At 42.9% G+C, this 27,267-nt stretch overlaps 4 protein-coding genes and 1 non-coding gene across 7 annotated transcripts; 2 read left to right on the top strand and 3 right to left on the bottom strand.

Moving 5' to 3' along the window:
• Window positions 1-74: 74 nt before the first annotated feature.
• uqcrc1 (ubiquinol-cytochrome c reductase core protein 1) lies at window positions 75-7,255 on the bottom strand. The gene is made up of 13 exons (XM_069151182.1): window positions 7,133-7,255; window positions 6,113-6,253; window positions 5,926-6,012; window positions 5,661-5,790; window positions 5,193-5,391; window positions 4,952-5,031; window positions 4,729-4,844; window positions 3,750-3,893; window positions 2,918-3,078; window positions 2,722-2,807; window positions 2,545-2,633; window positions 2,317-2,392; window positions 75-2,219 (listed from the first exon to the last, which is right to left on the bottom strand). Exons 1-13 carry the CDS (start codon window positions 7,193-7,195, stop codon window positions 2,155-2,157), a joined length of 1,437 nt encoding a protein of 478 aa, XP_069007283.1. The 5' UTR covers window positions 7,196-7,255; the 3' UTR covers window positions 75-2,154.
• A 3,440-nt stretch (window positions 7,256-10,695) lies between these two features.
• Window positions 10,696-13,335, top strand: hmces (5-hydroxymethylcytosine binding, ES cell specific). 3 transcript variants are annotated; one of them, XM_069150892.1, is made up of 7 exons: window positions 10,696-10,800; window positions 10,942-11,164; window positions 11,572-11,715; window positions 11,821-12,045; window positions 12,390-12,544; window positions 12,632-12,824; window positions 12,933-13,335. In XM_069150892.1, exons 2-7 carry the CDS (start codon window positions 10,976-10,978, stop codon window positions 13,122-13,124), a joined length of 1,098 nt encoding a protein of 365 aa, XP_069006993.1. In that variant the 5' UTR covers window positions 10,696-10,800; window positions 10,942-10,975; the 3' UTR covers window positions 13,125-13,335. The 3 variants fall into 3 exon arrangements, with proteins under 3 accessions (XP_069006993.1, XP_069006907.1, XP_069007078.1); XM_069150806.1 differs by having other exon boundaries at window positions 10,696-10,808; XM_069150977.1 differs by lacking the exon at window positions 11,572-11,715 and having other exon boundaries at window positions 10,696-10,808.
• Window positions 13,336-13,340: 5 nt separating this feature from the next.
• LOC138199116 (ras-related protein rab7-like) lies at window positions 13,341-18,796 on the bottom strand. Its single transcript, XM_069151089.1, has 6 exons — window positions 18,447-18,796; window positions 16,589-16,651; window positions 16,271-16,397; window positions 15,369-15,587; window positions 15,031-15,159; window positions 13,341-14,908 (listed from the first exon to the last, which is right to left on the bottom strand). The coding sequence occupies exons 2-6, from the start codon at window positions 16,639-16,641 to the stop codon at window positions 14,813-14,815; spliced, it is 624 nt and encodes a 207-aa protein (XP_069007190.1). The 5' UTR covers window positions 16,642-16,651; window positions 18,447-18,796; the 3' UTR covers window positions 13,341-14,812.
• A 1,724-nt stretch (window positions 18,797-20,520) lies between these two features.
• Window positions 20,521-20,593, bottom strand: trnaf-gaa (transfer RNA phenylalanine (anticodon GAA)). The gene has a single exon. It is a non-coding gene; the product is annotated as a tRNA-Phe (tRNA).
• A 243-nt stretch (window positions 20,594-20,836) lies between these two features.
• On the top strand, window positions 20,837-26,125 carry rpn1 (ribophorin I). The gene is made up of 10 exons (XM_069150671.1): window positions 20,837-21,195; window positions 21,850-21,914; window positions 22,333-22,639; window positions 22,731-22,940; window positions 23,031-23,223; window positions 23,439-23,538; window positions 23,629-23,767; window positions 24,514-24,633; window positions 24,798-25,043; window positions 25,130-26,125. Exons 1-10 carry the CDS (start codon window positions 20,950-20,952, stop codon window positions 25,310-25,312), a joined length of 1,809 nt encoding a protein of 602 aa, XP_069006772.1. The 5' UTR covers window positions 20,837-20,949; the 3' UTR covers window positions 25,313-26,125.
• The last annotated feature ends 1,142 nt before the right edge of the window (window positions 26,126-27,267 follow it).

Genomic DNA, 27,267 nt, shown 5'->3' with positions numbered 1-27,267 from the left:
CTGTCAAACTTAAATGTTTCAGATCATCAAACAAATTTAAATATTAGTCAAAGATAACACAAGTAAACACAAAATGAAGTTTTTAAATGAAGGTTTTTATTATTAAGGGGGAAAAACAATCCAAACCCACATGGCCCTGTGTGAAAAAGTGTTTGCCCCCTCCTGTTAAAACATAACTTAACTGTGGTTTATCACACCCGAGTTCCATTTCTCTAGCCACACCCAGGCCTGATTACTGCCACACCTGTTCTCAATCAAGAAATCACTTAAATAGGACCTGCCTGACAAAGTGAAGTAGACCAAAAGATCCTCAAAAGATAGACATCATGCCGAGATCCAAAGAAATTCAGGAACAAATGAGAAAGAGAGTAATTGAGATCTATCAGTCTGAAAAAGGTTATAAAGCCATTTCTAAAGCTTTGGGACTCCAGCGAACCACAGTGAGAGCCATTATCCACAAATGGAGAAAACATGGAACAGCGGTGAACCTTCCCAGGAGTGGCCGGCCGACCAAAATTACCCCGAGAGCGCAGCAACAACTCATCCGAGAGGTCACAAAAGACCCCACAACAACATCCAAAGAACTGCAGGCTTCACTTGCCTCAGTTAAGGTCAGTGTTCATGACTCCACCATAAGAAAGAGACTGGACAAAAATGGCCTGCATGGCAGAGTTCCAAGACGAAAACCACCGCTGAGCAAAAAGAACATTAAGGCTCGTCTCATTTTTGCCAGAAAACATCTTGATGATCCCCAAGACTTTTGGGAAAATACTGTGGACTGACGAGACAAAAGTTGAACTTTTTGGAAGGTGTGTGTCCCGTTACATCTGGCGTAAAAGTAACACCGCATTTCAGAAAAAGAACATCATACCAACAGTAAAATATGGTGGTGGTAGTGTGATGGTCTGGGGCTGTTTTGCTGCTTCAGGACCTGGAAGACTTGCTGTGATAAATGGAACCATGAATTCTACTGTCTACCAACAAATCCTGAAGGAGAATGTCCGGCCATCTGTTCGTGACCTCAAGCTGAAGCCAACTTGGGTTCTGCAGCAGGACAATGATCCAAAACACACCAGCAAGTCCACCTCTGAATGGCTGAAGAAAAACAAAATGAAGACTTTGGAGTGGCCTAGTCAAAGTCCTGACCTGAATCCTATTGAGATGCTGTGGCATGACCTTAAAAAGGAGGTTGGTGCTGGAAAACCCTCCAATGTGGCTGAATTACAACAACTTTGCAAAGATGAGTGGGCCAACATTCTTCCACAGCTGTAAAAGACTCATTGCAAGTTATCGCAAACGCTTGATTGCAGTTGTTGCTGCTAAGGGTGGCCCAACCAGTTATTAGGTTTAGGGGGCAAACACTTTTCACACAGGGCCATGTGGGTTTGGATTTTCATGAAACATGTTACATACATCCGGCGTGGTGAGATGATACATCTGATGTGTTTTGCGAGTGGGCGTGGCCAAACGGCTCGCCCGTGCCCCCTGCTGGAGACAGGAAACGAGACAAAAATAGCAACTTTAAGCGGGGATATGCGGTCCCTCGCGCGCTGCACCTCGGGGAGATGGCTTCGGGGAGGAGGCGCACGGGAGTGCGAGGGCTCATACATCACTGCTTGCAGTTTTAATTTGTATTTGATGTTTTGAAAAATGACCCACCATGTATGAATGGGATAAAGCACTCCACAAATGTTTTAGTTTTTTATTTTTGTCGGAATGACAGCTTCTTTTATGTACAATAGTGGACAGACAAATTATAAATATAACTCTAGCTCCATGCTGGTTGTATTCAGTATTGGCTGTATCGTGTCACTTAGATGACGTTTTAATATTCAAGTCCGTCCTCTCCCCACTCCCCTCTAGGGTCGGGATCAGGTGATGAGTACCTGTTTAGTACAATCAATATATAACCAGAGTGTAATTTCAAGACTAATATTGTGCAGACTGGTTGCCCCCGTGATGACCAACTAAAATCAATGAGGGAAGGATTAAAGAGGGAGCAGAGAGAGGATGGAAGGCTGCCTGTGCTGTCGCACTACCGTGCAGACAATCCTCAGGTGTTCACTCTTGCAGCAATGACGGGACGAAGGTGAAGTACGATTGAAGAAGATGAGGAGCAAATGTGGGACACATGGAGCAACGCCACAATTTATCTTAAAACCTGAGCCAGTACATGGCACTGCGCATTCTGTTGTAGTCGGGTAACTGCTCGATGGGGCCTGGAGGGGACAAGCAGGAGGGACACATTAGAGAAAACCCCCACAGTGTGGGTCCTGACCGTGCTGCAAAAGGAACTGAAAGCAGAGTAGAACTCACCAACACCTGCCACAGCAGGACACTTATCATAGATGTATTTGGAGCAGATGTCGCGCACCATCCTGGGAGTCACAGCCTGAAAGGAGAGACGTGGAGTAGGTCAGAACTTTTATTGTGGAGACAGATTCGAAGACTTTTAGACAGTTTTGAAAAGGCACTGCCTCATGCTGTGAAGGCAGAAAGTCTCCCGCTGTTTTTCTGTCAGTTGTACAGGCAGAGTGTCCTTACATCGATCCGGGCGTCCCACTCTGCCAGAGGAATACGCCGCCCATAGTTCAGGATATGTCTGCCGATGTCATCACAAATTGGTGTTGTCCCTTGAAGACAAAACATGCACGTTAGCTTGTAATTCATGAGTGTTGTGTATGTAAGATTGCAGGGATGCAGCACAGACACATTACGTACCATTGAGCTGTCCAACCAGGCTGGCCTTCAGAGCATTCTTGCCTCTGGCTACATCACTTTCTGTGACTGTGGTGCACAGGTTCATCCTTAAGACGCACAACAAACAAACAGAGTAAACATGTCAACTTCAAATTAACTGGGGTACCACATGTCCTCCATGTCCAGTATGTGTCTTTATCCTGGCGACATTACTGACCAGGCGTTCTGGGACCAGTGCATCATGTCATCGATGTGGTCCTTATCGGTCACAAAGTGGATGCCCAGCAGGCCGGTGTCGCTGTAGGAGGAGTGGAAGGCCTGGAAGCTGTGACACAGGTTTTCCTCCACTGCCAGACGAGCCAAACGGCTGCTCAGGTGCTGCACACGACAAGAAGGAAACGACTTGTTCTCCTACTGTTCTTCAGTATTTTGACAAACTTGATAAAAAATATTTTATTTATTACCCATGTCTGGCCTGACCTTCAAAAATATTTCAAGTTCAGCACTATGTCTGCTTAATCTCTATAACACAATCTCCTTTCTGGATTCAAGTCTCAAATAACAATAGAAACTTGTCAGCCTCGAATGACACTGCAGCCACTGTTATTAAGAATTATAGAGTCAGGAAGCACACAAATTTGCCAATAGTAGTGTTTCACCATAATCCAAACAAACAGCATGAAAAAACTACATAACTAAACAGAATTGTACTTTAAAACCAATTATTCAAGATTAAATATTACACCTGAAATGGGAGCTTAATGGCTAAACCTGTCTTTCAGCAGCTGCTAGGTACTGTATTATATGTTGTGTTCCTCCTGACAGGTCCGGAGGCAGGGGTGAGAGCCCTGACCCATGTTTACAGAGAACCATGTTCTACCCCTCCATAATGGCCACTCAAGAAATCAAAAACCTCGAGTGGGCAAAGCTTAAAAGGGGATGATTTAATTTTTGGACATATCACTGTGACAGTTTCATCATTGCTGCTTTTCCTAAGCATCATGACCAAAAACACAACAGTGGAAAGAGAATATTTAATTTCCTCCAACCTTTCCACCACCGTAGGTGAGGTCATAGCTGCCGATGATGGAGTTGGCCACCATGAGGGGCACGATGTCTGGACTGGCAGCACTAGCACCCTCCACAGCGATGGCGATGTGCGCCAGAGGCAAAGCATCATCACGCATACGGATCTGAAGAGAGGCACAAGGGGGAAAGGACAACAATTTACCATGACTGAGAACACAATATCCATACACATGCGGTCACCAACCACCATTAATCAACCAAAGAGAAAAAGAACATGTTTACTGCCCCCACTAAAACATGTGTGGTGCTGAGAGATTAGATGCCAGAGTACAAATAGGAAAACCAATTAAAGACGACTCCAGCTGTCAAAAAGTTCTGTGAGGTACTTTTTCCATAAAAAAAAAATGTAAAAATAAAAAATTGACCAAAAAAATGAGGTGCGGTTTAAACTCTTTCAGGTTAAACTAATAAATCTACCAAAGCTATGAACAGTCATTTCAGAGAATACCACTGGGCAGACAATCTATCTTTCGATCAACAATCAATGATAACCTTTGCCACCAAGCAAGGTAAGTTTGATGAAAGATGTGCAGCAAACAGCCCTCATCTTAAAGATTATAGCTAAATACATGTCTCTCATCAGCTCAGTCAAAGGATCATTTTAGAAGTTTGAAGCCTGAGTTTACACTGTGAGTGAATTGGTTTCTGTCTTTGTTTGCGTGAGTGTGCAGTGGTCGCAATAGTCTAAGAGTTCCCAGTGAATATGGAACTGTATTTTTGCTTAAATGGCAATTTCTACTCTGAAATAGAAGTTGGTTCACTTCACAATCATCTGGTTATCCATTTAAAACTGAAATCCATACGGCCATATCTCACACTAAAGCCTAGTGTAAACCTCCCCGTAGTTCATATTAACAATTTACACACACACACACACACACACACACACACACACACACACACACACACACACACACACACACACACACACAATCTCACCTCACTGCCAGTGAAACGGCATGGTGATAACACAGGGACGGCATCTCCCTCGTATTCAAAAGACACTCCGCTGAAGTGAGTTTTGGCCAAACCAAGCAGCTCCTCATGGTTCACACCTGTAGTGGAAGCACATCAGATCAAAACTAAGCCATTCCAGGAAAGGTAGAAGCCCAGGCTGCCTGAGTGACGCCTCACACTGTTTATCAGGAGGAAGAGGACTTACCTCCAGCAGCAGCCAGCACCATGCGAGGGGCTTTATAGTGGCTGTTGATGTAGTCCACTAAGTCATGGCGGGTCAGACTCCTGCAAGCGTTGAATGTGAGGATCAGCATTAATTCAGACATTTTTGCCGTAATGTTAAACAATAACTATTACCATTACCGTATTGCACTGCTTTAGCAGTAGTTTGCTTTTGACGAAAGCAGGTCTGAGGCAGTGATTGATCTGAATGCAAGTCCTCCTACCTGGCACTGCTGGAGGGGCCCAGCACACTGTGCCCCAGAGGAGTGCCCTGGAAGGCTGTGGCATGCAGCAGGTCCAGGCAGACTTCCTGCAGGTTGCCCTCAACTTCCTCGAGCTCACGCAGCACCACGCCCCTCTGCTGCTCGATATCTGCCTCATTCAGCGAGCAGTTCTGCACAACCTCTGACAGCAGCTCCACGGCTGGGAAACACAGGAAATATAGTTGTTCACAACTAAAACGCCAACATGCCAACACTTTGGAAAAATATTAATTACCAACCCCTACAGTGTAAAGCCAAGTATTTCGGACTGTGCGACAGAATGCAAATGTGTTGTGCATGATTGTGTGACTGATTTCATCGTAGAAAAACAAATACATTTTTGTTGACATGGATGTCTTTGAAGCCAGATTATTATCAAAACTGGATAATAATCAGTTCATTTCACTTCTTCTCAGAACTTCTTCTCACCTTTAGGCAGGTCTTTGGCCAGGGTCTTCATGTAGTATGCAGTATGTTCCCGGGAGGTGTAGGCGCTCAGGTGAGCACCCATAGATTCCACCTGCTGCTCCAGAGCTGTTTGAGGATGCTTCTTGGTTCCCTGCAGGGTGAGAAGAGATGTGAATGGAAGGAACTGTATAATGCCAACATTTGGAACTTTTAAATATATATCCTAATAACATTCAGGTTAAGTTGACGAAATGCCCTGCATGAGATTTAGGGTCTTGAAGCATACCTTAAAAGCCATGTGCTCCAGGAAAAAGCCTGCCCCATTGTTCTTCTCACTCTCATAGCGACTGCCGGCACTGATCCACAGTCCAACCTGTGACAGGGAAGAGAAATGTTTGAAGTGCAAATGAGTGGTATTAAAATGTCATCAGTCATAGTTTAAAAAGAAAAATAGCCTATTAATGTGCTCTTACGGTGCATGTAGCATGTCCAGTCTCCTCAGACGCAACCCTCAAACCATTATCCAGGGCAGTAAGACTGGTTTCAGGGGCTCCCACCAGGCTCTGGGCGTAGCTGACTGAGGCCTGTCCACGCCGCAGAGACAGCAGGATGGGCTAAGAGGGGACAGATTAAAATCTTTTATTTATTTTTTTATTTTGTACATTTAAAATTACTGTTACAACCACTTTCATATTTTTTTTTTCATTTTTGTAATATGAAGACATGTAATATACATTTATTGCACTGTACCAGTAAAAGTTGAAAGATTCATGTTTTTTTGTTGCAGACTGCTGCTCAATTCAAATGACTGTTTATATTCTTACAAGCAAGATATGTTATTTGATTTACTGTTTCATTCTGTTCCGACTTGATTGAAAACAATCAGGCATCTTATGTCCCTTATAGCCTACGACATGGCAATCCTTTTTTTATTTTTATTTTTTAAATAGCAGCACACCCTGAATCAAAGGCATGACCTCTGGTCACGGGGTCCAGAGAGAGGAAGCTGGGTGCAGTAACTGGGTAACAGGGGACTTAACTGGGTAACAGGGGACTTAACTGGGTAACAGGGGACTTAACTGGGTAACAGGGGACTTAACTGGGTAACAGGGGACTTAACTGAGTAACAGGGGACTGACAGTGTGTCCGGATCAGACTGTTTTGAATGGTTTTAACACGCCGCTGTAGGTCGTTTAGCGTGAAAGCAAAAGTACACAGTGGAACAAGGAAAACATCACGGCTGCCCGAAGACGACCGAAACAACCACCAGCTTATCTGAATAACACACGTATAAAACTGAACGGTTAGTTGTTAAATGGTTGTTTTACGGCGCACTGCTTGATTTGGTGATTGACCTTGCGTTCACTGCTCAGCTAACTAATGCTAACCCCGCGTAGTTCCAGTACGGCGGACGGCTCGCTGGTTGCTCAGAGACAGGGGGGCATTTCACGTCACAGAAAGTCTTCTTGCTGAGCCATTTAATATATACTTACACTGCGGGATTTGGCGAGGGCTTTACCCACGGTACTCCCAACTCGGCACACGGACGCCGCCATTTCTTAGCTCTGTCTCAAAGTAGGAAAGTGCTCGGCTGCTGTCGCGTCGTCTCTTCTTCGCGTGGAAGAGTGCGTCACCGCCTCAGCTGGGAATGATCGCCACCTACTGTTCACTTTCTGTTATTGAGGGAGGGCTCTGCGAATGAGAGTGTTTACTTTCTGTTTCTGGTATACAACATGAGCTATAATGAATACATAAACTAAAGAATGAAAAATGTCCAGGTCTACTTACTCTCCTCGTGTCATACAGTTGCTTCTTGTGTTTATCCTTATGTTTGTTTTTCTATGATGGTCAGCAGTGTTATCAGATTTCAGGACAGCTCTGTCATCTGCTGCACTAACAGCTGTTTTTTTTTTTTCTCGAAAAATCTCCGTTTTCCTCAACTGATGGGATTCTTCATTTTCATAATGCAAATTCTTGTATTATTTGCCTTCTAAATGTTTGCCCTGAGCTCATGATCCCCTCCCGTGCATTATACCCCATACAAACCACAATGACGTCTTCACTGACATTCTTACAATTAAGTGACATTAGTATTTAGTCTCTACTTTTATCACTAAATATTGTTATTTGGTGCTGTTTGGATTTTGACACATATCTCATTACATGTTTTCCTGCCAGAAAGCTGTATTGTGGGTTTTAAGAAAGTGATTTAGAGACATGTGGCTATACATTATAATTCAGGTGTTATCATGAGGTAGGCCAAGAAACCCTGCAAAAAGGACATTTAAAACTGAAGGAGTGTGTTATTGCTTTGCTCAGCAAACCTTCATTTGAATATTTTTTGGGGCACTAGAGGAGCTGGTAGAAGCTTTTCTGGACGTTTTTGGAGCCATACTCTCTCTCTCTCTCTCTCTCTCTCTCTCTCTCTCTCTCTCTCTCTCTCTCTCTCTCTCTCGGTACCGTCAGTGCAGTTAGACTTCCTCTCAGCACAAATTTGATCCTGCAGCGCAAAATGTGACAGGTCAGTAACAGGTAGGTGGATGGACTTGTCCACTCTCATTGGAAGGTGGAAGTGTGAAGGTTTTAAGGGGCACAGGTGGTTCAGGAGGTGGCAAGACTTCACTGATGTTTTTGAGCTGAGTCACTGCACTCTTTACTGACATCTAGGGCAGAACCCTTCTTTTTAGCAGCACCCCGGTGTTTTGGCTCAGAACAGTTGGAGAACCTCAGTAGACGAAGAGTGCAGGGGGCTTTTATCGTGAAACCCTCGACAAGCAAGTTGACGGATACGAACATGAGCTGTATTTATTTGTATTGCTCATTCAGAGGACAGCAGCAGCATAGACAGTTGTCCAATGTGGCCCAGGACGGATTGAGGACACATCGTGAACACACTGATAGAAGAATGTGGCCACATGCGTCCCAGACCACCTCCGAAAGTGGCTGATCGGATCTTAAAGTATCCTGGGTGCGTTCACACCGGTACTTTTGGCAGAGCACTTGTTATCCAATCACAATAGGATGCATCAGCTTGGATCATGAAGCAAAGTGTGTACAGGGTCTATGACATTTGTATAGCTAGCCAAACCACAATGCCCAGATAATACAATTTAAAGCCTCCTGACAAAGCTCAATATAATTCTTCCTTTACCAGCCCCCATTGTTTGTAGTCTTTCCCCCACTTTCTAATATTACTTCAATAATACTTGTTGAGCATTTACTCATCAGAATCTTAAGATAAATAGTTCTCTCAAGTCTCAGTTGAAGCACTTGCAGGATATGAATGGATGAGGAGATGTTTCAGAGGCAGCTTTTGTCTTTTGAATTGATTTGACTTTTGTCGTAGCAGATGTGCAACACAGCAGTTACACAGATTTAAATATACCCAGAGGAGAAGCAGCTGGTCAATTCATGCACTGATGTAAAATCAGATCTCCCTCCTAAAATGACATGCAAAAAATGTTGCCTTTTTCTGTCTCTCACTTCCTGTTTTTCTATTTCAATGTTAATCTGGTTTCATATCTGCTTTTTTTCCTTTATTCCCCCTCTTACCATCTTACCAGTCCAAAGTATGTAGTGAATAAGGTGGTGTGGAAACAATTTTTATAGAACCATGCAGTCAGAGAGTCCCAGTCGGTGACCAGACACCACTGGCACACATCAAACATTGTGCCGTGGACCAGCAGCTCCAGCTCCAAGAACTTCTGCACCACCCACTTGCTCTCTTTGACAAAGGTTGGATCTCCGTCCACCAGCCTGAGGATCTTATCTAGACGCTCGACGTATTAGACACCTCAAAGACAGGAGGAAACAGGTCATCAATATTGGACTTTGTCAAATATTGTGTAAACTGTCGGATTGTGTCTGACTTCTAACCTCTGCCCCTGGACTTGGCTCAGTTTGATGATCCAGATGTTATGCATCCATCTATGTCCAGCTGTGGCCTGACTTCCCCCGGCCTCTGCAGCATGGCCTTGCAGCGGGTCACAGAATGATCACTCCGCTCGATTTGTGCTCCACTACTGAGCGAGGCGGCAGTGAGTTACTCAAGTCTGCCAAATTTCCTCTATGACTCTCTCACATGCAGAGGCAGACTCAATGAACAACAAAGTAGTAACTGTCCAGAAATTCTTCCCACTCTTCATTTGTAAGAGTCTGCGGTGTTCCCACGCTTGTGTCTATGTCACTGCTTCTAACTCTCCAGGAACTCCTGACATACTTTGGGTATGATCATTTGGGAAAGGACCGCTGGTGGAGACCGAGGTTTACCTGTTTTCCTATTACCTTAATTTTGGACAAGAAAATGATCTTTTCACAGAGCTACAGTCATGTGAGAGATGGGCCAGCCTGAACAGCCTGAATGTTGTGGCTTGTTCCCTCTCCCTGAAAACCCTGATCCCTCTCCACGATGTAGCCTACTTCTGAAGACTGGCACATGCTGTCCTCCTGTAGTCCTCGACACAGTGGACAGAGATGATGTATGTCTATGTAGATGTAAGTTGTTGGTATTGATGGCGTCTCTGCAGTTTGTCCAATAGAAATAGAGCATTTCATTCCGAGCGCTGACGTCACAGTTTTGTTCGTCTCACCTGTTGAGGTCCGCAGGTGTATCTTTAGTGCCGGCCGGCTGATTTGCAGTTTTAATTTTCTCAGTTTCTTTTAACCTTATCCTCCACCAATCACCTCATGAGAGTGTTCCCCCTGATATTTTTCGATGTGAGGGCTGCAAAACCTTAAAAAACGAAACGGTATTGTTTTCCTTCATATAGATGATCAATACCATGCGAGCATTAAACAGACTCTTCTTCTTTGTGTCGGTGGAGACGTTATTTCGCGGAATACAAGATTATGTATAAAATGTGTTTTTTTTTCTATTCTTACACTTATTTTTCTCCAATCCAATAATATTGTGTGATTTTTTTTTTTTTTTTAATCAATTCTTTTGTATTTTGAATATTCTCTGTTCTACCGCCATCTTGGCTCCGGCGCACGGGGGAGGGGGGGAGGGGGGGAGGCGTCTGTACGTCATGGTACGTCACTTCACGGCTCGTGCCCAGTCAAGTCCCCGCGCCGCACTAAATCCACAGACTGTACATAAGACTCAAACACTCATAACATCGGAGGCAATCAGTGCAACTTTGCGTTAGACATCACGACGCAGGTAAACTGGTGAGCCAAGCCGTGTTTCTAAATGGTGTCTTTAAAGCCAGATTTAAAAAAAATGTTTTAACGTTAGTCAAGCTAACGTGCTAATAATGTAGACGCATCTCTTAATTGAATCTTTATTGGACTTGTGTCTCAGGTGGCGGGGAAGCTTTCCGTTTCGGCCTGTTGAAATGTGCGGAAGAACTGCGTGCACTCTGGCTCCTGACGAGGTGAGTCGAGCCTGCTCCTACAGAAACCGAGGGGGACTGCGGAGACAGCCCCGCTGGAGGGATGGGGACGCGGACAAATACCGACCCTCTTACAACAAGAGCCCTCAGTCCATGAGTCCGGTCCTGCTGTCCCACAGGCATTTTGACAAGGTAACTTCAGCTGACACTGCACACAGTGTGTTCGACGTTACTTAACCTTTGCTGAAAGGCAAACTCACTTTATCAAAAAGTAAGCTGAGGAAGTGGATCCCTCCGCGCCAGAGTGACATTCAAACGGTTTCAGGTGAAGAAAAAAAAAGTGTTAAAAGTAATGGATACTAAACTGAAATGAATTGATAACCCTTATATCGGGTTTTGGACTAATTGGAAATAGTGCTTCTTTTATGTTATGTTCCGTGACCTTCAATTATGACATATACAACTCAAGCTAAAAGAACCAACATCCTCCAAAACAATTCTCTCAGTCGTAACAACATAAAAACAACATAAGCCTCTGTCCTGCCTTTTTGCAGAGTGTCTTTATATAGTGTAGGTGCTCATATAACATGTGTCTTCAGAATGCTCCTGTGGATGAGTGTGTGCTGGCCTCCATGCGCTGGGGTCTGATTCCTGCATGGTTCAAGGAGAACGATCCAAGGAAGATGCAATACAATACCAGCAACTGCCGAAGTGAGAATATATTGGAGAAGAAGTCATACAAGGTGCACACAGTTGTGAAAAGCTATCCTGGCTTTATCCCTTGCTTATTGTCCAGTGATTTTATTTGCACACAGAAGTGTCTTATTAATTTGTCATCTCCACCAAAGGATCCTCTGATCAAAGGACAGCGCTGTGTCATCCTGGCTGATGGTTTTTATGAGTGGCAGAGGGAGGAGAAAGCCAAGCAGCCTTTCTTCATCTACTTCCCTCAGAGTCGGGGGCCCAGCTGGGAGAAAATTGAGGATCAGGACGACCCCATGACCTCAGCTCGTAATAAGGAGAATTCAGACACGGCGTGCCCTCCGGGGGAAGCCTCCCCCAGTTTGACAGAGGTTTGCATTGGGTTTTTCTATAGTAGTATACCCGCCAAGAATTTGGTATTTCTTTCATCTAGAACAAAGAAAGAAAGCAGTTATGGGAAATTACCAGTGCTGAAAATATCCTGTGTCAGAGAAGAGCCAAGGCAAAAATGTGCACGTGTCCAACAGGTGTTTCTTTTGCATTCTAAATTTTATGCTGCATACAAACTCATGCCTTAGTTTTGATGTTACTACCAGGCTAGGAACTGTGGAAAATGATAACCATACTAACAAAATCTGTCACATTTGTTCATGAAATTTGTTGTTTAAAAAAAAAAAAAAACTGAGCATGCTCCTCTTCTCTTTGTGTTGGTTAGGGAGGAGAGGCAGCAGCTGAGTGGACTGGATGGAGGTTGCTGACTATGGCTGGAGTGTTTGACTGCTGGACGCCACCAGGTGGTGGAGAACCCCTTTACACATACAGTGTAATTACTGTGAACGCATCCCCAAATCTGCACAGCATCCATAACAGGTAAGGATTGCTGTTGGGGAAATATAACATGCTCTTTTCTTATTGTCTGTGTCTGAAATTGTAAATTAGTGTGCGATTGTGTTTTAGGATGCCAGCAATCCTGGATGGAGAAGAAGAAGTGAGGAGATGGCTTGATTTTGGGGAGGTGAAGTCTCTAGATGCTCTGAAACTGCTTCAGTCAAAAGACATTTTGACTTTTCACCCCGTGTCTTCGTTAGTCAACAACTCACGCAACAACTCCCCAGACTGTCTCCAGCCAGTGGATCTCAACAGCAAGAAGGTAGTAGATTTAATAAGATATATTACGCACTGTTGATTTAGCCACACAGTGCCGGTCGGTGAGCAAGAACAGAGGTCTCAGTTGACTAATTTGACCTTTGGCTTCCAGGAGCCCAAGCCGACAGCAAGCAGGAAGAGGATGATGAGCTGGCTGACGAGCACTGGCCCTACAAAGAGGAAGGAGTCCGATACATGTGAGAGTAAAGAAGAGCAAGAAAGCAAGTCGGCGAGTGTGCGCAAGCCAGCAGGAGCACTTCAGCATTGGCTTCAGGGAGCCAATAAGAAACCTAGAACCAAGTGAAAATACAGTGTGCACTGGGACTGAAAACAGTGCAGCGTTTGAAAGATCATTTAGGCCTCATCTATTCTACTTTACCATTTCAAAATGTATGAGGAAAAGGTTGAATGTTTCGTTTTTCTTTTACTGAGAAACAATACTTTATTGTAAAAATGTGCTACACTGATACTGCCTGATAGTTTCATGATTTCATAAATAAATGTCATAAACCCAGTGTGCTTTAATCAAGATTTTTATTACCCTTATTACTTCAAACGCAAAGATATTTTGAAACAATGTAGATGCTATGCATTTATCATATTAATAATATAATAATAATGAATGCCAATACTTCCCCCAACACATTTTTTTTGTCTTTGAGTTACAGTATGTATGCTATCTTGTAATCTATAATGCATTTCAAAGTTTTAACATAATACAAACAGACAGTTAAAGATCTGATTGGTTAAAAGAAATGTCAAGCACTTAAATTGTTTGCCAACACAAGCAACTGGCAGAGTCAGATATGGAGATTTACAACACGGCTTGTTTTGCCGTCCCCACACAATGATTGAGGTTTGCAAATATACAAAGTCTTGCAATAGTTGACAGTAAAAAGAAATGTACTAGCTAATAGTACTCAGTTATGAATGATATTTATACTTGAGAAAAATCTCTCCTCTCCAAGACTATCAGGTAGATTGACATGCTGTCTTGATTTGGTTCATTCTCATGTCAAATATTGTATCAAGAGTCATAGATTACAAGACGAACCTTCATTTCCCCAACAGAGGAACAGCACTTGCATCAAGGAGCTGAGTCTGTATTCACTCAATGTCCTCAACCTGAGCTACAATTTCATTTATTGTGGCTCCAAGATATTTCAACAAGTCTTCAGTTACTGAGGATGACAGCAAAGTGCAAAAAACAAAAAAACTGTACAAACTTGTTGGATGTATTTAAACTGGATTCTTAAGTTATGCCAATCAACAAGAATCAGCAGGCAGCATTTTGATGTGATCCACACGTGCACCTTCACATACGACCCCGTTTAAGTATCGGAAATTACTTTTTAAGGTGTTTATGAGGTAAAGTGGAATGATGGTAACAAGTGTTTTTGATAGTGAAACTCATTTAAGTCACAACACAAATGAGTAAAAATGGGGGAGCAGTGTTTTCATTATTCATGCAGTGGTGGTGGGCTGTGAAAAAAATATATAAAAAAGTACTACTGCTACTGAAACTATGATAAGAAAATAAAGTTGCCTGACTGAAATCATAAACACAAATACATATAGAAATTAATGCTTTGATTTACATCTTAAAGTATCCAAATAAGAGCAGTTAGAACCAAAACTGAGTGAGAAAGCAGCATGGAACCCAAAAAATAAGATTTGCCCAAACTACCACCGCCATGAAAAAGTAGGAGGAAACACTGGGAAGTAACAAGTAGCATACAAGTAAATGCCATAATGTTTCTTTTACGTGTTCTTTGGGCTAGGAGACTCCTATTTCATAGAAAATGTGTATTTTGTATACATAAGGGGGTGAGTGCAGCATGTTTGTGTGTAGTAGTATACTCTATGAGTGGGATGCTGCTTGTATGTTGGACGTTAGGGAATAACACAGTGGGCTATGGGAAAGGGGATATATAGACAAGGCAAGACAGGGTAGTGAGGGCGATGGCAACCCCCTGAAGATCTGGAGAGTCCTCAGCAGCTGCAGGTCTCTGCTGACGGCTTGGCTCGCTCGTTCCTGTCCAGCTTTATTGCCTCAGGGAAGTCGCCGGACAACTCCATTTCTGTTTCCTAAAATCAGACAATATAACACGGTGAGTGCCTAGCTCTGCATCTCCCAGCTTTCACAGAAACATGTTCAAAAAGTGTATTTCTCAACATTGTCCAGACTATGTCAAACCACCCGCCATTACCTGTTTAAGAGCGTTGCGTGCAATAGTCTGGAAGGCCTGCTCCACATTGATCGCCTCCTTGGCGCTGGTTTCGAAATACGGGATGTTATTCTTGCTCTGACACCAAGCATGTGCTCGCTTGGTTGTTACCTGAAACACAAAGGAGCTTATGTTCATGTTGGAAACATCAGGTAAAACATAAAATAGTTCAATCTCTAAAAAAAAATTCTCAAAATATTCTAGTCTCAAAAAGGACTAACCACAGCTGTACATTTCCTGAAAAAAAACCAACAATCTAATCTCTAATTAGAGGGTATCTAACAAATGACACGTTGCAATTTTAAACAATATCAACCCACCTGTCTGTTCTCCAAATCAATCTTGTTTCCCAGCACCACAAAGGGAAAATTCTCTGGGTCTCGTGGGCTGGCCTGGATCAAGAACTCATCCCTCCAGCTGTCTAGGGTCTTGAAGGTGTTGGGTGCGGTCACATCAAACACCAGGACGCAGCAGTCAGCTCCACGGTAAAATGCTACGCCTAAGGACTGAAACCTCTCCTGACCTGCAGTGTCCCAGATCTGAGAGACAGAATAGAGAGGAAATAATCCTTATGAAGGACAGGCTGTGTTTACATGGCTACAAATAATCTGATCGTTGTAAATAAAGGGATGTAATACTGTGACTTTAATGTTTACATGGTTTAAATTAACCAAGTCATCCTAATTATGGGATGATCGGAACTAAAGTGTAATGTGTGGTTCCCCGCAGGAGACAAATTCACAGCTCCAAAAAGAAGAGAGTGACGGGACTCTGTTGGAGTTTTCTTTCACTGCTGATTGAGTTTTTTGGGGGGATTTGAGTATAAATCTGTAAAAACCTGGATGTACACAAAGGTAATTCTGCGAAGAGTAACACGTTTTCCAGATCTGTTATTCAAGATTTGCTTGACTCTGATTTTGAACTTCACTAAAGTAACCAAGTGTTTGCATCCGTAATGTTCGAGGGTAAATGCATTGACCGGCTCATTAGCCTCCTTAGTTTTGTGGATGCACAAGTTACACAAAATGTTCTCGTGGTAAACCAGCAAAATTCTTTGCAATCAGTCAGTTACTACAGTGAGATATAAATCCATCTGTTTTCATAGCATCACTACATTTGATTAGCCCTTTAGTGCAGTCTGTGATTGTTTCAGATACGACAACTGTGTTTGAGTGATAAATATGATAGTAGGACATTGTTGTCGTCATGATTTCGTCAGTACCTGCATTGTGACAAGTCTGTCATCCACCATGACTTCTTTCGTCAGAAAATCAGCACCTATTGTGGCTTTGTACTGGTTGCTGAACTTCTTATTCACATACTGGTTCATCAATGAGGTCTTCCCAACTCTATAAAACAAATATTACAGGACAAGATTCAGCACACATGAAGGGAAGAAAAGTGGGAAGCAGAACGCCACCGCCATGAATTGATTGGAGAAGGTTTAAAATGGTGCCTTGCTTGCTGTTCTTTTTTTATTATTATTATTTGAGTGAACCATTATTGTTTTGTATAAAAGCCACTGCTAAACATCACTTACCCGGAGTCTCCGAGGATGATGACTTTGAGTAGTACTTTCTTCCTTGACGTCATTGTGCCACAGCTGTGAAGAGAAAAAATGAAATTAGAGGAGAGGAGAACGCCTCCAATTGAAGAAAAGCCCGCAGCAGAATCTCTCTAACAAGATGGATACAGCCCTGCCTGAGTGATGACCCTTCTTATGTGGACCAGCAGGTAATACACGAATATAAAGGTCGTCCAAAGAAGGGCCGAGTCCCAGAATGAGACCAAGTGCAACGCCTCCTATACTTGGCTTTCCTGTACTTTGAAAACAAAGATAAGTACTGTAATAAACAATATGCTACACTGCATTGTGCCACGAGACTCTAAATACAATTCTTGTAGCAAATAATTCACAATTTTTTTTCAAAAATATGTTGAACAATACAGTGTTGAGGTTGTCGAGCTGAGTTGATATCGTCTATTTCAGTCACTGCTTCTGGTTCTTTTTGTTGTACTGTAAAGGACTGATGTTGTGATATTTATAAAGCTGACAAACCCTTCAATTGAATAAACTGTATTGTTTCACTTCCAAGTAACAATTCTTGTGGATTTATGAAGCTGGACTTTTCCAGAAATAGAAAACAAAAATAGCGCACACAGTTACTCCACAATACGCTGAATGCATACATGAATTGTGTTAATCATTACAATACTTTACTGTAATGCATTATGATTAAGTCCCATCTGAGGTCAGTATTTGTTAAATTAAGCAGGCAGAGATTTTCACATGAATCATTATGGACCAAATTCTGTCCCAACTACAAACTAAAACATTTCCAACATCTTGATTGTAAATTTAAGGAAATATGAGCATGCAATACGAGTGTCAGCTATTGTCCATCCTTCCCCTTTACATGTAACATACCCCGGCCCTATTATCTATCACATTTCTGTACGTCTGATATAAATCCAAAAGCTGTAAGAAACATGAACATGCCCCCTTGTGTCACGTAGGAATGGGTCAAAAATAATTGATGAAAACCTTTGCGTCATATTTCTGGTAATAAATCATCCAGATAATTGGAAGTACGTATTGTTTCAGTACTAAAACAATGGCTCAAACATGCCTACGCCTGGTCAAAGACATCACTGAGCATGTTTGACTTTGAGCAAGTGTAATAATAACCTCCTCCTACAGCTGAGTGACCAAAGTCCAAACTCTATGACTAATGGGACTTAAATAATAATTTCAATCAGCTCAGACCTCGGAGAGGGTATACTTGAGACAAGTTACAGGTGACACTGACACAGCTCTCGATGTTAAATGCGTGTAAGAAGAAGGCCACAGTTGAAAACGAAATGAGCATCGAGCTGTCGGTGCGGCTCTGATAATCTGTGCCCCATGACACCATGTCAGGGTCACATGGCTTCAACACACAGGACCGACGGAGCCGTGACTCGGCAGGCACGATGAGCACAACACGACGACCGGCCGGCTGCATCCACAGTTAAGAGATCAAAACTGGGTGTAAATAGTTTGACTTTATAAACCGGAGCAGAAAGTAATGACGTCAGACCTTTGCGAGCCAAAGGAAGGGGATAATAAACACCACATTTTGGAGATCAAGGCGAGACAGCGAGGTGGTTATGAGCAAGGAAATAATGGAACATAAATTAGAAAATATCGGTGTTAATTTACAAAATAATTTCAGAGCAGTCACGAGTCGAAACGGAGAGTTCACGACTTCACAATGATCTCAACACATCAGTGACACTTCTTATTTTGAGCTCACGTTTCGTTAGCAGAGCACGGCTTATTCACAAATATGAAACTTTGAGATCACGACAGCTGGACTGTTCAGATATATGGTCGGTAAAAGTGAACACAAACCGACCTGGTCGATGATCCTTCAGTACTCACGAAATCGAAAGTGGACTTTTTTTTGTTTTTTTTTCCTCTGCCTCCGTTGGAAAAGCGTTAGCTAACGCGTAGGCTAGCCGACGGGCTAACAGCGCTCTCCAAATGTCTGCCGTCACAAAACAACACGTTCAAAGCGTCGACAGCTAAAGTGTCTCTGGTTGCTCGTCTCTCCGATAACCCTTCTTATCAAAATCAACACTGCCACCGCCGACGTGTAAATCCCTCCGTGTAACTATGCGGTGCCGTTTCGCCCAGCTGCAGGTGACGCTGGTTTTCCAGCCGAGCTAACGGGGCTAGTTGCTAAACGAGCACTTCCTCCAAAACAAGCCCCGTCGGCGGGGGTGACGTCACGCGCTGGCCACGCCCTGCCGCCCAGGACTTTGACGAGCACCGAAAAACACCAAAGTTGTTTCAGGGACGTCTTGATGTCCAGCCCGTTAAACGCACGGCCGCAACCTCAGGCAGCACACGGTTTTATACTGCTGAATTAATTCTGCTTTTATTCAGAAAATAGGAAACGCTAAAATCTCGTGATCACGTGGTAACGTATTTAACAGATATAAACAATAAAAGCAAATTAATCTAATGTTTGCAAAGATGAGCAGAAAATTACTTTATCCTGTTGCTAAAACTAGACAAGTTTTAAACTACATTCTTCCTATGGACTGTTATAGTCTTAAAACACGTTTGTGAGCGTTCAGTAATAAACGTGCAGAAGAACTACAGATACTCTCATCCACAGGCCTGTTGCAGCTGGAGTTGTTCTTTTTAGGAGTTTAGGGGTTGACCAAAAATAACCTGCAAGAGAGCCACGGGGTAAACATAAATATAGACTTTCCCAGCCACCAGCCACTGATGTCGACGCTCTTTATCTAAGGGGGATACCTGCTTGCCTTGGTTCCTCTGCTTCCCATTAATTCATACCACGTCGGCAGCTTTTGTACTCTCTAAGCAGATCATCTTTGCTTGTCAGTTTCCGACATATTAAATTGTTCGATTTATATTATGTTGTGGAAAAAATAAAATTATAAATCCATCACTTACACTTCTTTTGTACTAGCTTTTGTAAAATTGTGCCGTTAATGTCACTCAAAATCTCAGTGGTATGATGATGCCACCGCCCTGCAGCAGTCAATGTGCAGAGGGTACATCTTTAGTGTCTGATAGGTATATCTGACTCCAATAAACAGCCAATGCTGTCAACACGCTGGATCCTGGTTGCTTGGTCGTAAAGAGCTTTAGTTAAAGAGATACTGGTCACATTTTTAAAGTCATTCTTTCAAACCAGTCTTAGACCGAATACCAATACAGGGCCAATTCAATAACAACTTATGACTCTCTTTCAGCGTATAAAAGACTCATCTCCCCGTAAAAACCCAGGATCGAACCAGACAATTTTGGAACATCAGTCTCTGCTGCTACTTATTGGTTTTTAGTGGCGCTCGCTATCCAAAATGTTACATTGCTGCCATCTACTGGATTAAAAATAAAATCTCCAATGACTATATGAAATTATAATCAGGTCAGTTGTTTTCATAACTGTAAAGTAACTGTGGTCAAGTCACATGTTGTGAATAGTATGTAGCAGGCTTGTACATTCAGTTGTAACACATGTGTATGGGGTTATGGCTGAACATACTCTACCATGCGGTATATACATATTTCCTTCCATTATTCTGTTACTATTAATTAATTAATTGCTTTTAAACGCAGAGTGCTATTCTATCTGTTATTTATGAAAAACAAATCATATAATAAAAATCAAACTCTAGTATTCCTATAAAATCAGATTATACACCATTACATCTAGAACACAGAAATATAACCAGCATTAGAAATAACTTCGCACCGTGTTTGGTTGTGAAAAGATGGGCTCCGGCATTTTATTTGCTTTTAGAAAGATGGACCTCGTGCCGTGATTGGCTGTCAAAAGATGGACTCTGACATTTGATTGGTTTTCAAAAGATGGTATTCGTGATGTAATTCGCTGTTTCTGTACAGACGTACTGTTGTCAGGTATATAATTTAAAAAAAAAAAAATCAACCTCTGCCGAAACCCGGGATCGAACCAGGGACCTTTAGATCTTCAGTCTAACGCTCTCCCAACTGAGCTATTTCGGCGTGAGACCATTATGTGTCTGACGGAAATAATAACAAGCGTTTTTCACATTTCACAGACATTTTGTCATCAGACAGTTAAAAAATGGCCATAACAAAGAGAAAAGGGTCTCACATTAAATGTCAGAATGGGTATATCTCTTGAAAGCCCATGTTAAATAAGTTAGTGTCAGATTTCACACGCGCTTGCCACGCACAAGCACGTTACAAAGAGCGCGCCGTGACGTCATCACGTCTGACTGAATGAAGCGTCATCCTTTCTGATGTAGAGCAGCACGGCGGCCTTTCTTTGCTGCTCTACATTTATCTCCAATCTAACCGCTTTCGCCCCGGTATTTCAGCTCCTATTCTCGTGAACCATGACACACAAGTCGTCCCTTCTGGTCGCCCGCCTGCTGCTGCTGCTCCTGTCCGCTGTGAGCTCGGAGGTTTCAGCGGACGGTTTGGTGAACGAGGACGTGAAGAGGACAGTGGACCTGAGCACTCATCTGGCCAAGATCACTGCGGAGATAGTGCTGTCCAACCAGGGGAACTCCGCCGTCCACAGCTTCGTGTTGGCGGTGGAAGCTGACCTGGCTCCACACCTGGCGTACATCGGAGCTTCGGTGAGCCAAACTTCAGTGAATGAAACGCCGCCGAGTCCTGTAGCCCGCTCGCTAGCGTTAGCACGTTAGCTTCCGTGCAGTAGGCTACACACACGCTGCAACGCATTGCGGGAGGCACATTTTTTTGTTTTTGTTTTGTCGTATTAAGTGTTTATTGCACATCGCTGCACAAAGTGTTCATTCAGTGTATTGATGCACAGTTTACTAGCTTCGCCATTCAGTGTAGCTCTGCAAGCACGGAGTCAAAAAGCCAGTTAGCCAACGGGAGCTACTGTTACAAGGTGTGTTGTAAAACGTGAAAGCGATTCACACCAGCCCGTGAAATGTAGTTAAATAAATCATCCTGGACCAGATGAGTTGGTTGTGAACTGCTCAGGATGCGATTGTTAACTTCCGCAGGGCTCCCCGCTCCGTCTCTGGCTGAATGACACGTATGCGCTGGGCGGCTTCACTTCCGTGTTGCTGCGCACCGACCTGCCTCCTTCACTTTGAATGGAATTTAAATAACGCAGTTTTCAGACAGCATCATGAACTACACATGATTATTATCTGTTGCAGTATGAAGCTCCCGTACTCTTTTGTGTTTCGCTTGTAAATGTATTTATTTAAAGAAATATATATATATATATATATACTCAAATGATGATTTTATAGGTGAAGGGTGATGAAGAGGAGGATGGCACACTTGAACTCCAGCAGACAACAATTCAGGGCCAAAGGTAAGGGATCAGAAATGAGCTTTCCCATAAAAACAACTGAACTGATGAAAGCAAAGCATAATGTGTGCATTTGAATCAAAATTTCATTAAGTTAGTCGCAAACTGAAACATCTTGGGGTCATTTATAAACGTTTTTTTCCCAACCTTTAACCTAAGACCAACACTGTTGTCCCCCAGTTCCTAGCTTAGAGGACAAAAATGATTTATTCAATCAATCAAAATATAAATAATCATTTCAGCAACATTTTACACATATAATGTAAAATGCTAAAACCTTTCTCCTTTTCAAGAATCCACAAATAAATTCCCACAAACATAACTGCTTTTCCTGAGAAGCTGATATTTTCCAGTTGCAGCATTAACATTATTATGCAAATGTGTCTGACCCGTGTGCCCCTCTGTCCTCTGTTTGGAACAGTGGAGAGTTTTACAAAGTGCAGCTGCCCTCCAGTCTGGCTGCAGGCGCTCAACTGAAAGCGAAGGTGGAGATGACCTTCAGCCATGTCCTGAGGCCCTTCCCCACACACATCACCCAGGCTGAGCGTCAGCTGGTGATTTTTCAGGGGAACCACTACATGTACTCCCCGTATCCCACCAGCAGCCAGACCACACGTGTCCGCCTGGCCTCCAAGACTGTGGAGAGCTACACCAAGTTGGGCAACCCCAGCAAGACCGATGAGATAATTGAGTACGGACCCTTCCGAGACGTTGCTCCATTCAGCGAGGTACGACTCTGCACAGATTCGATTTGCCTCAAGTAAAGCTGCAAAACAGCTGCTAATGCATTTCATGTTGTGTATGGTGTCTACTGTTCAGGATGCAATGAAGATCCATTACGAAAACAACACGCCCTTCCTCACCATCAGTGGCATCACTCGCACCATTGAGGTGTCTCACTGGGGCAACATTGCTGTAGAAGAAACCATTGACCTGAGGCACACAGGAGCCATCCTGAAAGGCCCCTTTTCACGTTATGATTACCAGCGGCAGTCCGACAGCGGCATCTCATCTGTCAAGTCTTTCAAGGTTTGTTGTTCTAGATGCAAACGACCATCGTCTGCCTTGTTTTCACTGTTGGATGATAACTACGACGACTGCATCCTTTCTCCTCCACAGACTATCCTTCCTGCTTCGGCCCAAGACGTTTACTATAGGGATGAGATTGGCAACATCTCCACCTCCCATCTGCAGGTTCTGGATGACTCGGTGGAGGTGGAGGTCCGACCTCGTTTCCCCTTGTTTGGAGGCTGGAAGACCCACTACATCATCGGCTACAATCTGCCAAGCTACGAGTACCTCTACACCCTGGGTAAGTTGACTTCCGATAATTCTCAGGAGAAACCATTTAGTGATAGATATAAGTCGATAATTGAAACAAAACCAGTGTCAAGGGTTCCTTCAGCAGGGCAGATGCTTGCTGTCATTAGGATCTGAACATATCTTTCCAACTGTATATCAACACATTCTTTGTAATTACTGAATCCAAGGATGTGCTAATATGTTGCATCATTTTTTTTGCACTAGGTGACCAGTATGCACTGAAGATGAGACTAGTTGACCATGTTTATGATGATCAGGTCATTGACTTGCTCACTGTAAAAATCATCCTGCCAGAGGGGGCCAGGTAAGTGTTTGCAATTTAATTCGCACTCATCCGAGAAGAGATTTGCAGTGGTTGATGTTTTTCTCCCATTTCTCGGCTTTATCCTATCAGAAACATCCACGTGGATACACCTTATAAAATCGATCGCATGCCAAACCAGCTGCACTATACATATCTGGATACTTTTGGCCGACCCGTGCTGGTCGCCACCAAGAACAACCTGGTGGAGCAGCACATCCATGATGTTGTGGTAAGATGAACCACAGAAAAATAGGAAGGAATGTTTAAATATTGTTCAGTTACCTAGCCAGGTGAAACTCCTAAACCCCCGAGTGAAAACAAAAGGGTATGATGGTATTAAGAGTAAAATCAAAAAGGCAAGAGACAACACCACATCCAAACAAAAAGAATGTCAAAGTAATAAACTATATATTGATGTCAAAATATCTACAACATCTCCCTGTTGTCGCACTGCTGCGTGCTAGTACCAACTAACATTAGATCATTTGTGACATTTAATATTGGTAGCCTATTGAAATGTCGAGTCAGCACTGGAAATGAAAGGGTGTGCCATCACCAAGATAACACTCCTTAGCTAATATAAGGAAGGCAAATGTTAGCTTTAGCTAGATCGTGTTGGTTAGTTAAACTGTGAATCATCTGTAAAACCCTTGAGACAACGTAGTTCAGAAACTCTGAAAGTAATAAAGTGAAGTAAACAATCTTGAGAGCCATTTACTTCCATTAACCATTGAACACGGCATCCAGGGATGTTTGTCATGCTGGTTTTATTTCTTTACCGTCATTTCCTGTCATCTGTCTATTATTGTTACCTAAAAGAGACGTAAATGTAAAAAACTAAAGAATCTGTCTCATACTCACTTTTGCACAGACCTTAATCATTTCTATTCGGTTTATTAATATGTAGTTTGATTGTGATACGAGTTGTGAAATTGTATTCAAATCTGAATGAAAAACTTCTTTTGTGATTACCAGGTTCATTATAACTTCAATAAGATCCTGATGCTGCAGGAGCCTCTCTTGGTTGTTGGGGCCTTCTACATCCTCTTCTTCACTGTCATCATCTATGTACGGTTGGACTTTGCCATTACAAAGGTATGAAAACACTCGTGTTTTTTTTTTACACAGCCCGGTTTATGTCAGTTATCCTTATGCCCCCTCATTAGCAGCTCTGCTGAACATTGCGATATATTAATTGTTATTGTCACTTCATTCATGTGAGTTTTAAATCTGTTCTAACTTCTCTCATCTGTGCTCAGGACCCGGCAGCTGAGGTGCGTATGAAGGTGGCCTCCATCACAGAGCAGGTGTTGACCCTGGTTAACAAGCGCCTCGGTCTGTACCGGCACATGGACGAGGTGGTCAACCGCTACAAGCAGTCCCGCGACACGGGGGCGCTGAACAGCGGCCGGAAGACTCTGGAGGCCGACCACCGCACTCTCACCAACGAAATCAGCTCACTGCAGGCTCGCCTCAAGGCAGAGGGCTCCGACTTGGCCGACAAGGCGAGTAATTTGGGTGCTGCGAGTGAAATGTTAAGTTCCATTAACCGGAGGCGCAGTAACGTCAACTCCACTCTCTGTGTCTGCAGGTCACAGAGGTGCAGAAGCTGGACGGCCAGGTGAAGGAGCTGGTGTGCCGCTCCTGCCAGGAGGCGGAGAGGCTGGTGGCTGGTAAAGTCAAGAAGGATGCTTACATTGAGAGCGAGAAGACTCTGACCGGCAAGAGACAGGAGCTCGTCAGCCGCATTGACAGTCTGCTAGATGCCCTCTAAACTCCTCCTCCTCCTGCTGCTCTCACGCACGCAGACACACAGACACACAAACACACAAACACCCCTGCTACAACATCAACCGACGATATGTATGAGAATGAAATGAAATGTGACTCACTTACACATTTTTTTTTTTTTTTTTTACCATCCTTGAATCCAGACATGGACTAATCATCGTATGGTAGTGATGGGTTTATCCAAACACTTGTGCCTTGTGATAAACTTGAGGTCACTGCGTGCTCAGATCGAGAGCAGTTCCATCACAACTTTTGTCGTTTTTCAGTTGAGCTACCGTTAAACGTCGTCACATTTGGTTCAGACATGAGTCTTTGTTTTCATGTTCAAATCTGAACGTTCTTTTTTCACTCTAATGTTTGTATGGTCAAGGTGACTGTTTTTGAAATTAATATCTGAAGGGCCCAAGTGTTTTCGGTCTCATGTCTTTACTTACATATACTGTACTCTAAATTTGAGTCATCTCTAGCTTTAAAGTGTGACGATGACAGTCTTTTCCAATCTTATCTCTCTGCACTTACAACTGGTTTTCTACTCGCCCCTGACTGACATTTACATTTGAACAAACTTGAAGCTCTGATTCTGTCATCCCAAATGCTTGTTTTTGATGTTCCTCAGTCATATTTTCTACATTTTTGTATGATTTTTTTTTGTTGTTGTTTTATTTGACTGTGAGATTAAAGAATAAGAGATTAGGTTGTATGAGAGAAAAGACATGGAAGATGGGAAACAAATATTTGTGAAATGGACAATGTTGTGGAAAGTTGTCAAATTTGAAATAAAGTTTTGAGAAACTCATCTTTTATCATGATTATTCAGATGAAACAAGGTGTATAAAGAACATGTTTTAATCTGCCTGCTATTTGAGACGGGTGCCCTCTTTCATTTAGGGAGGTAGTACGCTTGGTTCATCAAAAGAGGGCATGCTTGTGTCAAGAACTACCACTTTACCATATTGGAAGCTTTTTGTTTATTTAAATTTTGCACAATATTTAACAATACTGTACTGCATTTTGACACTGTCACAATACTATGCTAACAAATAGAAAAACATTGTCATCCAAATATCCCAAGATAAAACTAAAAGTCCCATTCACACCATGACTGGTGCCTCCTATAAAGCTGGCACCTCAGAGGGACTTTCCTGCACATTGTTGCATTCCTTGTTTGAGAGTAACCCCACCTATCACCCTCTCCTCCCCTCGTCAGCAGGGCAGCCGACTTAACTCAATCACAGTCTGAGCCCAGGATAAACACAAGGGTCAGTCTAAGGTCATCGCTTTCCCTCCGAGGTCACAAGGGGTCCTGGCCGGTCATTTCCTGCTTCAAAATAACAGCCTCGCTCCCCTCACAATGATAGTGGTCGCATATTGTATGTGCCATACAATAATCATTCTGAAAATACACAGCAGGGAGAAAGCAAAGACAATGTCTGTTAGCACCGATGCTCGGTGCTGGTGAAAGGCTACACAATAGCAATTTTGTGAGTGTGTTTGTCCACGGCTGGAGATTTGGAGCAGTGAGTTTGGAGAGCTGCACAGCCTCATTCTCACAGCAGAGAACAGCGGCCACCCGTCCACCAACAAACCACTGAGCTCACGTCTGCCCTCCGTGCTTTCATGATGCTATCGCGTCACACTGAGACATAATAGAACTTAATCAAAACCTCAAAAGTTTTTGAGAAATGTTTCTTTAATGAATAGTAAGCTTGCATTTATTACAGTAGAGAATTCTGTGATGAGGACACATCACCCATTTTAGAACAATTGACGATAGATGAGGATATTTGGACCACAGCCTGTATGTATTAAGTTTCTGAAAGTAAATACTTGAACTAAACTTTATATTACAAGTACTTTTATTCCTCAACATAACATTTGTGTGTAAAAGCGCATCATGAAATGTATTTTGATTTAAATTCAAGAGACCTTCGGAGGTCT

This window comes from Embiotoca jacksoni, unplaced genomic scaffold (genome assembly GCF_022577435.1).
Source record: "Embiotoca jacksoni isolate LCO1_2020_lvr unplaced genomic scaffold, fEmbJac1.0.p SCAF_1, whole genome shotgun sequence".
In the NCBI taxonomy this organism is placed as follows: domain Eukaryota; kingdom Metazoa; phylum Chordata; class Actinopteri; family Embiotocidae; genus Embiotoca; species Embiotoca jacksoni.
The sequence above is the reverse complement of the archived record's forward strand: the minus strand, read 5'-3'. Positions and strand labels throughout refer to the sequence as shown.